The 12936-nt window shown below is 34.7% G+C and overlaps 1 protein-coding gene across 2 annotated transcripts; it reads right to left on the bottom strand.

The window, feature by feature from the left end:
- Positions 1-4215: 4215 nt before the first annotated feature.
- On the bottom strand, positions 4216-11999 carry LOC114256448 (Alpha/Beta hydrolase fold-containing protein). Of its 2 annotated transcripts, none has more exons than XM_028196093.2 (8): positions 11696-11999; positions 10790-11108; positions 8499-8696; positions 7913-8185; positions 7434-7536; positions 7122-7240; positions 5764-5940; positions 4216-5590 (listed from the first exon to the last, which is right to left on the bottom strand). In XM_028196093.2, the coding sequence occupies exons 2-8, from the start codon at positions 11087-11089 to the stop codon at positions 4745-4747; spliced, it is 2016 nt and encodes a 671-aa protein (XP_028051894.1). In that variant the 5' UTR covers positions 11090-11108; positions 11696-11999; the 3' UTR covers positions 4216-4744. The 2 variants fall into 2 exon arrangements, with proteins under 2 accessions (XP_028051894.1, XP_028051892.1); XM_028196091.2 differs by having other exon boundaries at positions 10790-11118; positions 11696-11923.
- Positions 12000-12936: the final 937 nt, after the last annotated feature.

Raw genomic sequence — 12936 nt, 5'->3', positions numbered from 1 at the left:
ACCTACCATCCGCCACCGTCACCCACTCACCTACCACTACCACCACCCACCACCACCCGCCATCCGCCACCCACATGCCACCACCACCTACCACCTGTCACCACCACCACCACCGCCACCACTCATTCGCTACTACCCATCATCCGCTACCATCACCCACCCACCCACCATCACCCACCATCCGCCACCCATCACTTGCCACCACCACTCACCACCCACTTGCCACCACCATCCACCACCTGCCACCCACCTACCGCCGCCACCACCCACCACCACCACCACCATCACCCACTACCCACCCGCCACTTATCTGCCACCACCATCCACCACCCGTTACCACCACCACCACTACTCACCCGCTACTACCCACCACCCGCCACTGTAACCCACCAGCACCACCCACCCACCACCACTACCCACCGTCACCACTTTCCACCACCGTCTTCCGCCACCACTTATCACCACTTGCCATTTCTTACTCTTTTTTATATTTTTAAATTTTTTTAAACATTTTGTCAATTACCAAACGCGTTTGTAGTTTATGTTTTTTCTAAAAATAAACAAAAAATAAACAAAAATCAGTTTATAAAATTTTTATAAATATAAACTGAAAACGTAAACGTTACCAAACACACACATAACCTTTTAGACCCTAAACCTATAACCTCTCTTTCCCCACCCTTGCCAAGAGAGGGGGACAAAGAAAGAGAGTTGTGCAAGAGAAGAAAAAGAAAGAAAAGAGTCACAGAGATAGGGAAGTCTTCGAGGAGAGAGCAATGATGATATGGGTTAGGTTAGATTTGGGATTGTTAGTCACAAAAGGTAAAATAAATTTTTTAGTTTAATAAATTAAAATATTTAAGTATTTTGAAAAGGTAGTTAAAAGTTATTTTTTGATTTTTTTTTGAGAAAGGAAAGTGAACTTTTAACCAATAGGTCACCATATATAATCTATAATCATTACATTCTTTCTCTCATAAAGAGTTAAAAAATCAAAACATCCTTCGCAAATGAAAATTTTTAACCCTAAATTAAAATAGTTAAAAAATCAAAAAATCAAACTATTTTCCAAACGCACTCTTAGAATGAAAAAAAAGGTCTAAAAAGTCTTGGAAAGCGAGATAGCTGGGGAGTGGGCAGAGATGGGTGAAAAGTAGTTGGAACTGGTGAGATGAGTGGGAAGGGATGGACAGGGTGGTGAAGGGGCCGGAGGTGGCGGTGGATGGACTAGAGGTAAGATTAAGGCCCGTTTGTTTTTAGAGATGGAATGGAGGGGATTGATAGTGAGGGGATTAATAGTGAAGGGATTGTTAGTGAGGTTCGTTTGTTTTCAGAGATAGAATGGAGGGGATTGATAGTGAGGGGATTAATAATGAGGGGATTGTTAGTGAGGGGATTGATAGTGAGGAATTGTTAAATTATTTTTATATAAAATAATAAAACAAATAAAAAATATAAAAAATTAAAAATTATATTTTAAAAAAAATTTCCAATATATAAAAAATAAAAATAATAAAAAAATTTCTAATCCCCTCACTATTTTTCTAATACCATCTCTACCTCCTCACTATGAATCCCCTCCCCAAGGATATTAGTAATACCAAGGTATTACTAGTACCCTCCCTATCTCTCAAAACAAACAAGGTATTAGTAATACCAAGGTATTAGTTAGTCCCGAGGTATTAATAGGCTTATTTTGGAAAGATGATAAAAAGTGATTTTTTGACTTTTAACCAAGTTTTTGGCTTTTTTAGACAAATGATTTGGGAAGTTGGTAAAAAGTGACTTTTGACTTTTTTGATTAATGTTTGTTTATGATGTCAAATCATAATAAAATGACCAAACTACCCCCATTTATTTAAAATATTTATAACTTCACCTATGTAACACATTTTGACCCATGAGGGTAAAATTGTAATTTCACCGTTGGCTAAAAACCAACTTCCCAAATGAAAAAAAAAAAAGACAAAAAAGCCAACTTTTAGCTTTTGCTACAAACCAAAAAAAGTAGCTAAAAGCCAACTTCCCAAAATAGCCCATAGTCCCAAGGCTATCTCTCAAAACAAACACCCCATATACTAATCCCAAGATACTAGTAATCATAATCCCCTTGCTATAACCCAAAACAAACGGGGCCAAAGGGCTAGTTTGACAAGTTAATATTTTAGTTAAAATGTTAAAAAGTTATTAAAAAAGTTAAAATATTTATAATTTATATCAAAAGATTAAAGATTCTCTTTTCTCTTTATTTTTTATAAAAATTTAAAAAATTACCTTAAATATACTAATTTTTTTATCTTATATTTTAATTAAAAAATTACTATAATTTATAAAAAATTACTATAATTTATATCAAAAGGTTAAAGATTTTTTTTCTCTATTTTTTATATATTTTTTTTATAAAAAATTAAAAAATTATCCTAAATATATTAATTTTTTTATTTTATATTTTAATTAAAAAATTATTAAAATAATCTGTTATCAAATGAGCCATAAGGTTTGAGAGAATTGATGGTAATATCAATAAATGAGGTATAAAATTTAATTTTTTAAAGTAAAATTCTAGAGGGGAAGGTCAAAGATAAAAAAAGTCTGTAATATTAGCAGCCTTTTTTTTTATTTTATTTTTTTTGAACAAGGGAAATGACATTGGTACCCACAACAGAAACGAAATGTATTATTAAATGTAATAATGGCTTGGGATTGGTGTATATGCTCACAGTCACCCCCAAATCAAAAGATTAGATTGTATGTGGTTTCTTAAGTAAGATCATCTCGGATGCTTCGCCAAATTTTGTATTAAATTTAAAATTTGATAAAATAATTATTTTTTATAGTTATAATGGTTTCATCCAATTGGTATTAAAACGAGAATTTACTAAATTTTTCATCAAAGTGAGAACAGAGAGAAGATTTCACTAATTTATTGTGTGTGACCGTTAGAGAAGACCAACCGATCAACCAGTCGGTTGACTGCCAGTTGACCAACTGGTCGATCGATTCCTTTGCAAATAGATTGGTTCAAACAGGTCAAAAGTTTTAAAGAGATACAAATAAAAAAATTAAAAAAAATACATTAACCGATCGACCTCTGCTTTAATGATAACCATTAAAGCAGTCTATATCAGATTGAGAAAATAATCTTTTAATATTCAGACTTAGTAAAAAATTTAATGAATTGTTGAAAATGCTCAAACCCCATCAAGTTAGCCAATGAGCAAAGTGGACTGTGACATCTCTACTCTTACATCCCTGCAATTTTTTTTGTGGTGTTTTTGACATGTACGATCTCCATCAAGGCACAGCTTGCACGTCTGACATCACAGAGGGTATTTTTATAAAGAATTTTATTTATTTATTTATTTTGACACATCGGAAAATAAAATTTTATTTACTTGTACCATTACAGAGTACATGAAATTTTGAAAAATGCAGAAGACTCTCACCCCCAGTGACCCCAGCCCCACGTTGCTGTGAGTAATTGAAAGAAAAAAAAAAAAAAAAACTGGCCAATGAAAAAAAAACTGGAGGTGCTGGGGTGACCCCCGCTGGGGTCCTAGTGCTGTGAAATTTTTTATATATCTGCATAATGGAGTGTAATAAGAAATGCATCGTTAACCAAAACAAAAAGAGAAAAAAAGAAATGCATCATCATCTCCTTTTAAACTTCCTTTACAAACCCTCTTTGATAAAATGAACATGAGCACAGTAACAAAACATAACAAAAACAAAACAGGGAGATCAAATAAAATATAAAACAAAACAAAAACATGGGCTAACTTTAGTGAAAACAAAACAAAAACATGATTAATGATGTTTATGGGCATGCCATTTCAACTTTAGAGACAGCAAAATAGAAAGGTGAAGAAAAAAGAAAAATTTTAGTTAAAAACAATGATTAATGAGGTTTATGAACTTTCTTCTAAATAATCAAAACCACCACAATTTTTAAATATTCCACCTGGCTTCATGATCAAGAAGAGCTAGTATTTACCTCAGCCAAAAAGGTGAGTTTTAACAAAGCAAAACATCAAATTCTACTTTGTCCTATGCAGCTGATTATAAATGACTAAGAACCAAAACATAGTAATACCCACCTCATTCTTCCCTCACAAACAAACAACTGGCTAGTTAAAGGGGGGCAAGACAATAGAAAGCCCAGCTGCAATGAAAGATCCCAGAAGTTGCCCCAAGAAAGATCATGTACACATGGTGTTAGGCTGTCAAGATAAATGGTTAATCAAGTCTGGTACAAAAATAACCAGTAATCTAGTTCAGAATGCCACTGTTGAACTAAAAATCTTATTTCTTCCCTGTATTGGCAAAGCAAACCCTTTGCCTATGCCATTCATCCTTGAGTCGATCTGATAGAACAGTGTCAAGCTAGAATTAATAACAAATAGGACACAAACAAACTTGATTGAAAAATCAAAAAAATCATGATTTCAGCCCAAACACTACTTTACAGAAGACAATGATTTCAAGAATCATATTGTCAAGGTTGCAGTGCAGCACCACGACCTTCCCACATTTTCATTTACAAGCATGATTTCAGGAGCTCCAGTCAAAACATCACTCTTGAGGTTTCCATCTGCATGCTTTGCTTTCTCATTTCAACAATGGCAATGAAGTACTAAAGATCTGGAGCTAACTGCATTCTGAAAATCATGGAGTTGGAACCAAGAGAGTCTCGGTACGGCTGTACCAAAAAAACCCAAATCCAAATGTCATCCAATGATCCTTATTACACTGCCTCTCCTGGTTTTTCACCAGAATGACAGTTGTCCAAAGCTGCTTCTTCCTTCTCAAGTTCGGTAATAAGCTTTTCAATTTGTCTTCTATAAACTGGCATGAAGTGATCACTTATCATCGTTTGTGAAAGCCTCAGTTTACTATACAATGACCTAGGGGTGTGGAATATCCCCGCCTTTGTCTCTGCTGGCTGGTCATCATCTCTGTCACTAGAACTGGATATATCATCTACAGAACTGACATTGTCAGACAGAAGCGTAATTATATGCATGATCCTTCCTGGAGGGAAAAATCTATGCACCTCCTTTATTTCTGGCAAGGAGCACTGTGGCTGGCTCTCAGCTACCTCCGCAATGGCTGCTGCTTCTTCTTCCATTATTTCCTTCGCCACGTCAGCTTCCTCACCTTCCATACGATTGTAAAGCTCGTTTTCAATTTGTTGCCATAACTCAACTTCAGTCATACGGTCTTCGTGTGTGTTGTGGCCCATGAGATCTTCACCATCATCGAGATTATGATCCATGTCAGCATGTGGACTCATTTCATTGGAACACGAGCACTCTATTTCTGAATCCCATACCATTGCTTGAGATGAAGAAATGGGAACTTCTGTGGTTTCTTCCACCATAGATGTGGTGGTCTCAAGAGTGTGTGTGAGAAAAGGTTCAGAAGTTTCTGTTCTAGGGGAAGAAGATTCCAAAGCACTCCCCTCTTCTTTGGAGAATGAATGAGCAGCTGTGAGCCGACGACGTGGGCCCATGCATGACCATGAGGATAACCGCAGAGAAGGACGCGACCATGCTGCCTGAGCCATGCTTTGGGCTCGCCTCATCACAACCTGTAGGTATGACAAACAAAAACAAGAAGCCTTAGATGGGTCCTTAGGCAATATACAAGTGCAAACTACGATCATTACTGCTCAGGTAGTAAGAAAATAGAGAGTCAGAAACTAATTCAGTCAACAAAATATTTTAGGCGCAATTAATTTATGTAGCAGAAAGAGGAAGCTACCTGCGTACCATTGGAAACCGGACGCAAAATTGCACCGGCCCCAGCAACTTTTGCTCTAGCACTGGCTATTGATGGAAGACGAGACCCCAAAGCTGAAGCAGATCGATAGACAGTACTTAGGATTCTTGTACGCTCAATCTGATTTCTAAGATCATTCAGCCAAGCAGATGCAGTCACCTGCAGCAAGAAAGATTGAACTTAAAATAAAAATAAAAATACAAAACAGTGTGTAATGAAAGAATTATAAGCAGGAGCAACAGTTTAGCAAAAACTGCAACAAGCCCAACAGAATTTAGTTGCATTCCATGTAAATGTTGGTATGACTTGCTTGATCTTCTGAATCTAATAAAACAGTCAGTTTTTTACACTGGTCAACGAGAGAGCCAACATCGAAGCCTAATAAGGTAACATCATGAAGCCCTAGAGTGGATGAATGATAGAGAAACACCATGTGGAGAGGATGAGTGATGCTAAAATGTGGATGCTAAAGTGGATGTGTGGCAAGACCAGAAAAGACAGAGTTAGGAATGAGTATATTCAAGAATAGGTAGGAGTAATACCGATAGAAGATAAGTTGAGAGAGAATAAATTGAGATGGTTTAATCATATACAATAGAGATCAATAGAGGCAATAGTAAAGAGATGTGAGACAATGACGGTACATGGTAGTTTAGGGGAAGAGGTAGAGCTAGATTGACGTGGACTAGTATAGTAAATAGAGATATTAATCTCTTTAATTTGATTAACGAAATGGCCTTAGATTGAATCGAGTGGAGAAGATTTGATTTATGCAGCTGACCCCATTCAATGGAACTTAAGGCTTGGTTTGGTTTGGTTTGGTTTGGTTTAGCCAAGATTTGTCCCTAATACCTCGAGTTATTTAACCTGTCAGCTGACCCCATTTAATGGAACTTAAGGCTTGGTTTGGTTTGGTTTGGTTTAGCACAAGATTTGTCCCTAATACCTCGAGTTATTCAACCTGTCTTGGAACATTCCCATCAACAACATCAGCAACTTTATATACACCCAATTTTAACTTTAAAAATAAGGATCAACAACATATATGTCAACTGAATGCAAGCACAACAAATCTCATATAAATAAACTTTGGCAGCGATAATAACACCGATACACAGCAACTTTATATACACCAAAATTTAACTATAACAAATTTTTTTTTTAAAAAAGGAAGAGAGAGAGAGAGAGAGAGGGGGGGGGGGGAGAGAGAGAACATATATATCAAGTGAATAAAAGCACAACAAATCTCATATGCATCCTTCTACATTCCCATCATAATACATGTAGGATAAGGCAGTTAAATGCCAGATATTATAATATAACAGAATCCAGAATGATACCTCAGCACGCAAGTCATCCACTGAAGCAGCTGAGAATGTAGGAACCAAATCAGCTCCATTTATAACTGAAGTAATGAAGTCATTGCCTGATTCTGCCAACTCCCATGTCATACAAGCAGCTGTGCATCAGATATCCAGTCAGCACTAAAACTATACTAAAGGTCAGACAACAAATTGAGAACACCCCAAAAACAACTATTACACACAGTGAAAAGACAGCTATAAACAAACTCGGAGCACAAAGATGCATGAGACGTAACAATGGCACACAAGAAAAGCATGCTCAGGACATAATGCAGAACAAACACAAACCTGGTGCAAATGTCACACAAGTAGCTGTTGACAATTCCTTCCTCTCACGTAGTACATACGTTAAAATTGCTGCAGTGCCACCACCCAAGGAGTGTCCCACAATCTGCAGGAAACCAAGAGAAGAAATGATAGCATTATTTTCTTTTATGGTTCCCCTCAACAACCATAATAATTAGCAAATACCACCAAATAAACAAAACAACCTTTTGATGCTTCAATAAACAAAAGGAAAGATTGTTTCCGAAACATCAAAAGATTGTTTTTGAATTTTTGAGAACTATTTTCACACAAAAATGAAGATAATAGGAAAATTTGTGTGTTATCAAAACTTTCCATGCTTTTGCTTCCGAAATACGAAAAATAAAAATGAAACAAAGAAAACAAAAACATGACCATAAGATTCTTGTTTCAGTTCATTTTCTAACGTAGATATTGCACAACACAACGATAGGCACAAATTGAATACTCGAACTCAGTACCTTAAGTTTATAATCAGGATGTTGATCAAGTGCTTTAATAAGACAAGGAGTTGCAAGCTTTGCTATCCATCTAGCAGCTGCAACCATTCCGCAGTGTGCATAACCTAAGACCAAATTACTAACTCCCCCCTCATGCACAACAGAGTGATGGAATGGCACCACCGCTCCAGTTGCAGCAGTCAGAGTATCCTTGATACTATGAGTTCCACGAATCAGTAAGAGGAAAAATCTTGTTTTGTGATCAACTAGAATTGTAAAAGCCGGCTTCAAAATCTGCAAAAACATAAATAAATAAAAATAAGTACGAAGGAAAAAAGAATGCATGAGTGTAAATCATGCTCCCAACATAGATTATGTTAATGTATATCACTGCAGAATTTATAGATTGTGAACTTGTGAACTGCAGAAATTCTCTCTCTCTATCCCTCTCTCTCTCTCTCTCTCTCTCTCTCTCTCTCACACACACACACACACACACACCATTCCCCCCAAATCCAACCCTGCCCAATCAAAAAAAATAAATAAAAATTAAGGAACAAGAAATAATGTATTTGTACAGAATTTTTGAAGTCAAAAGAATACTTACTCCGGCTTTGGGTTCCTGAAGGAGAACATTTCCTTCAGAATAGCCCGTCTCCTGTAAAAATAATGGAAATGGTTTTTTCGAGAAGTGCCAACAAAGGGTCAACAAATTTAGGAGATATCTAAGCTCGGCTTTTATTTCAGGCCCTTTGAGCTGTAAACTTTCTTCCCCACCATACACACTTGCGACATGCAAGTTTCCCTGCAAGACAATCCCATTTGTTATTAAAGTACTTAGCCAAACAAATAAAAGCTCCACGGATAACCAAGCTAATCATCTTCATTATCTCATTATTAAACTGACAAGCGAATTGTTTCTTTAGTAATTTAAAAACAAAAGATACAACAAAATCAATAGAAGCAGATATTACGATGAATTTTTCAAATAACATCTAAGTTAGTCAAAATTAAAGTGTTAATTCAAAAATGTTTTGAACAATTTACATGCAAATTAATCTTGCCTTAGTTGCAATGTTGTCATGATGCACAAGTAACACAGTGTTTCAAGAGAAATTAGTAGCAACCACATGGGCGGCACCACATATATTGGTGTGGGATCAATTGATTCTCGCTGAATTATATAATTTTATAGGGAAAAAAAATTATATAATACATATATAGGTAAAATTGACCCCACTGCAATTAACTTAAGGCCTCGTTTGGAGACAGGCTAATTTAGTAACTTTTTGGCTATTTGGCTAAAATATGAGCTAAAAAAAACTAGTATGTTTGGAATGACTTTTTGGTTTTTTACGAAAAGATGTGCAAAAAGTAGAGAAAAGAGAGAATCTTTGACTTTTTGGTATGGGTTGTTGACTTTTTGGCTACTTTAGTAACTTTTTGGCTAAAAAGTCCGGTTGCCAAACGAGGCCTAAGAGTAATTGGACCGTTTAAAGAAATTGCAAGCTATCTCCATCTTTGTTATCAAAATCTTACGATTCGTAATTTATGAAAAATCAATACGAATTGTAGGTGAATCTATATGATACTTTGATACGTGAATCTATTTTGCAAGGAAAAGTCTATGTGATACTTTGAATAGGTTGTGTTTTATTGACACCAAAATGCCCAAAAAAAAAAAGGGCACGAAGGTAATTTTGATCCAAAATTGTCATAACACGGTCACTATGCGTCTCACCCAAGGTTGAGTAGCAGACATTGCTATTTTTTACCACGACTATCAAATATCACCGTTGTAAATATTTTAAGCATGAGAGAAATTATATCAAAGTTATATTTAAATAATACACCATTAGTTGGTCACTTGATTGTCATGTTATTCATTAACATTGTTTTCAAATTTACATCAGAGAATTTTAAGAAATTTAACAAGCCTATGTAAAGTATTTACCTACAGCCTTTGTACAATTGCATAAGACTCAAACCATTTTAATTAAAAGGCTAAATAAGGGCCGCACCCTGTGCACAAAGCTCCAGCTTAAGCGGGGTCTAGGGAAGGGTTGGAAGGGTTGATGTACGCAACCTTACCCCTGCAAGCGCATGCCTAAATAAATTACTATTTCATATTTTTTAATTTTTAACTACAAAAAAGGAATCTTTTGTTATATTATAATTATTTTTTAACAATTTAAGATTTACTTTAATTAGGCATGCGCTTTTGTGCCTAGACTCCAGCAGGCATTTGTGTATGTGCGTTTATGCTTTCACTGACATTGCCTCATAATAATCTATTCCTTGTTGCTCTCCTCAGAACCACCTCACAGACTATATGTTTGATTATTATTTTCTAACTGTCTAATATTTCTGTAACTTTAGTAAAATATGCACATCAGTATTCCTAGTCCGAGAACCTCCACCTGCCTGCTCTGTTTCACTCTTTAGGTGCCCCCCCGATTTGCATTCCCCGTATTCATAATTACCAACATATTCATGGGAAAAAATTAGGTTACCAGTTGCAATAAGAAGATAAAAGAATTCTGAATATGGGAGGGGATGGTAAAAAACGATCGAGGAAAGACCCAAAATGACCAGAATCCGTTATCAGATTCAAATAGTCGAGGTTTTTCAGTGGAGTCAATGATTTACTTCCAACAAAATTTATAAAGAAAAAAATTTCACTCTTTTACTGGTGTTGTCATTATCAAAATGATTTAGTAAGATTTTAATATTTAAACCCAATGTCTTTTCAAGGATTCCAGCTGTTTCATTCCATTAACCAAGAAAATCAGGCTTATTTAGTAACACTGCAGAACAAATATACATACCAGAAGAGCAATTATCAAACATTTAAATCTTTGCATATTAAAAGGAACACCACATACAAGAAATGCTTACCTGCCTCTTTAAAAGAAAGTTGATCCCAAATGCCAAATCCCCAATAGGCCACTTCCCTAAAGTCTCAGAATAGGTAAACCTAAGAGTCTCCGACAAGGTCGAAATCGTCTCCAACCATGTTGCAGGGGCTTGAATAAGTCTATGAGAAACTCGATCGATTCCTAAAGGAGTATGATTGCTTATATCGGTACCATTTTCCTCGTCGTCTTCTATAGGCACACTCGATTGTAGTTTCCGGTTCAATGTATAATATAAAAGAGCCGCTGCACCAGCGGCAGTGGCCATAGTTGCAGTGGCCATGATTATCCGATCCTTAAATCTGTGCATAACTAAAAAGATCAGCTTAATCAATTCAAAGGGTATTCTATTCAAAACACTTCTACTTTGACTCAATGTTCAAACACATGCAAGGCCAAAATTGAGAAGAAAAAAAAAAAAAAAAAAAATTGGGCTTTTGAGAATGCAGTGTTTAATAGGATACAACCAGTACTTCACTTTGATTAATTACCTACACAAACTCAACTGTATTCTTTACAGGCAATAGCCCTATGTTTGGCTGCCCAGAAGTCCAACCAAACTGAAAAGAAAGCTAAATTTAAGATCTTATGCTTTATTCGTTGTGTACTAAACGATCAAAAAAATTAATTCCTTTTCCTTTCCCAACTTTTCACATAGAAAACAGATTGAAATTCAACTGGAAAACCCATAAATCGATTTTATTTTATACTTTTTTTAATTCAGAACGCAATCTAAATCAAATTAAAGAGTCTGGATTGTGAATAACCTAAGCACGATCAAAACATGGATAAGGAACAAAACCCTAAAACTCCCAAATTTGAGAAACATTTTTGGAGCTAAATTAGGATGAAAAAACAATGAGGAAAAAAAAATAGTGAAATTCCTCACCTGAAGAACTCGATTTTTCACAACGATGACTTTCTTCGACTTCAGCGAATTCGAATCTTAGACTGAACCAAACAAGTAAAGTAAAGGAATTGAATTCAGAGGTCAGAGTGAGACTTTGTTTTCAATCTAAATCTCGTTTTCGCGTCTTTTTTTTTTGTTTTATTGTTTTGGATTTGATTCGAACATTGATATATACGATCTGCTCTGGTTTTGGGGTTTCAAAGCATTTTTGTTGTTTCGATGGACACGTGTCGGTGGTATGGAATAAAACTGTCAGACGAACCAAAAAGAGTTGACGAAACGAAACGAAACGAAACCGACTTTAAACTGGGCTGGATTAGTGATGGCCCATATCTATACGGACTAGACTATCCTCGGTGGCCCTTTTCCTCTGCGGTTTGTTTCTTGCAAAATGATGTGATTTTTTTTTTTTTTGGTTGTGATTTCAAGATAAAAAAACCATATGCCTCAAAACTAATAAAAATATTCACTCTCTACTTTGTCCTTGAAGTTTTGGAAAAGACTATGGTAAACCCTCTTCAAAATATGTGTATCGTATGTATCTTATAATTAAATAAAAAATAACATTATTTTATATTTTTTAGTCATAATTAAAATTTTTAAAAAATAATAATAATCAAATATCTCATAAGCTGTAACTAAAATAAGGTCATAACTAAAAAAAAAATTAATAATAATTAAAGAATAAAATAGTATAACTTAAGATGCATATGGTAGGAGGTGTGTAAAGTATAATTTCCCTGAAATTTTTCACTCTACTTTGATTTTGAAGTTTCAAAAACAAATGTTTTCAAGATTTCAATTCTTATTTTTTTTATTTTTATGTTGTTTTTGGTTTATAGATTTGGGCATAAATTTAAAATGAGAAAGGAAAAATGTATGTGAAATAAAGTATTTAATCTACCTTTTTCATTTTCTTTTCCAAATTTCTACACAAATGCATGAATCAAATACCGAATTAATGAATTTTGTAAATATTTTAATTAAATTTTTGTTACATTTTAGATTTACTTAATCTAGATATTCTTTAAAAAAAAAAAACTACTTAATAAAAATATATATAAAATTTAGAATATTTTGTATTTTTTTTTTAGTATTTGTGAATTCCTTTTAGATTTCTTCATAAATATTTTACTTTTTAAGAATATTTAACATCTAAAAAATAATTAAAAATGTGACTAAAAAATAATTTAAAAAATTACTAAAGACAACAAAATACA

This window comes from Camellia sinensis, chromosome 15, assembly GCF_055761805.1.
Source record: "Camellia sinensis isolate YWXY chromosome 15, ASM5576180v1, whole genome shotgun sequence".
NCBI lineage: Eukaryota > Viridiplantae > Streptophyta > Magnoliopsida > Ericales > Theaceae > Camellia > Camellia sinensis.
Note: the sequence above shows the minus strand (reverse complement) of the source record. Positions and strands in the feature narration are given on the sequence as shown.

Excerpts from the sequence above, each read along its gene's own strand:
- LOC114256448 (XM_028196091.2), bottom strand. The coding sequence starts at position 11,116 with ATGCACAGATTTAAGGATCGGATAATCATGGCCACTGCAACTATGGCC. Across the intron at positions 8,697-10,789 it reads ACTTTCTTTTAAAGAGGCAG|GGAAACTTGCATGTCGCAAG; the intron begins GTAAGCATTTCT and ends ATTGTCTTGCAG. Across the intron at positions 7,241-7,433 it reads TTGTGTGACATTTGCACCAG|CTGCTTGTATGACATGGGAG; the intron begins GTTTGTGTTTGT and ends TCTGATGCACAG.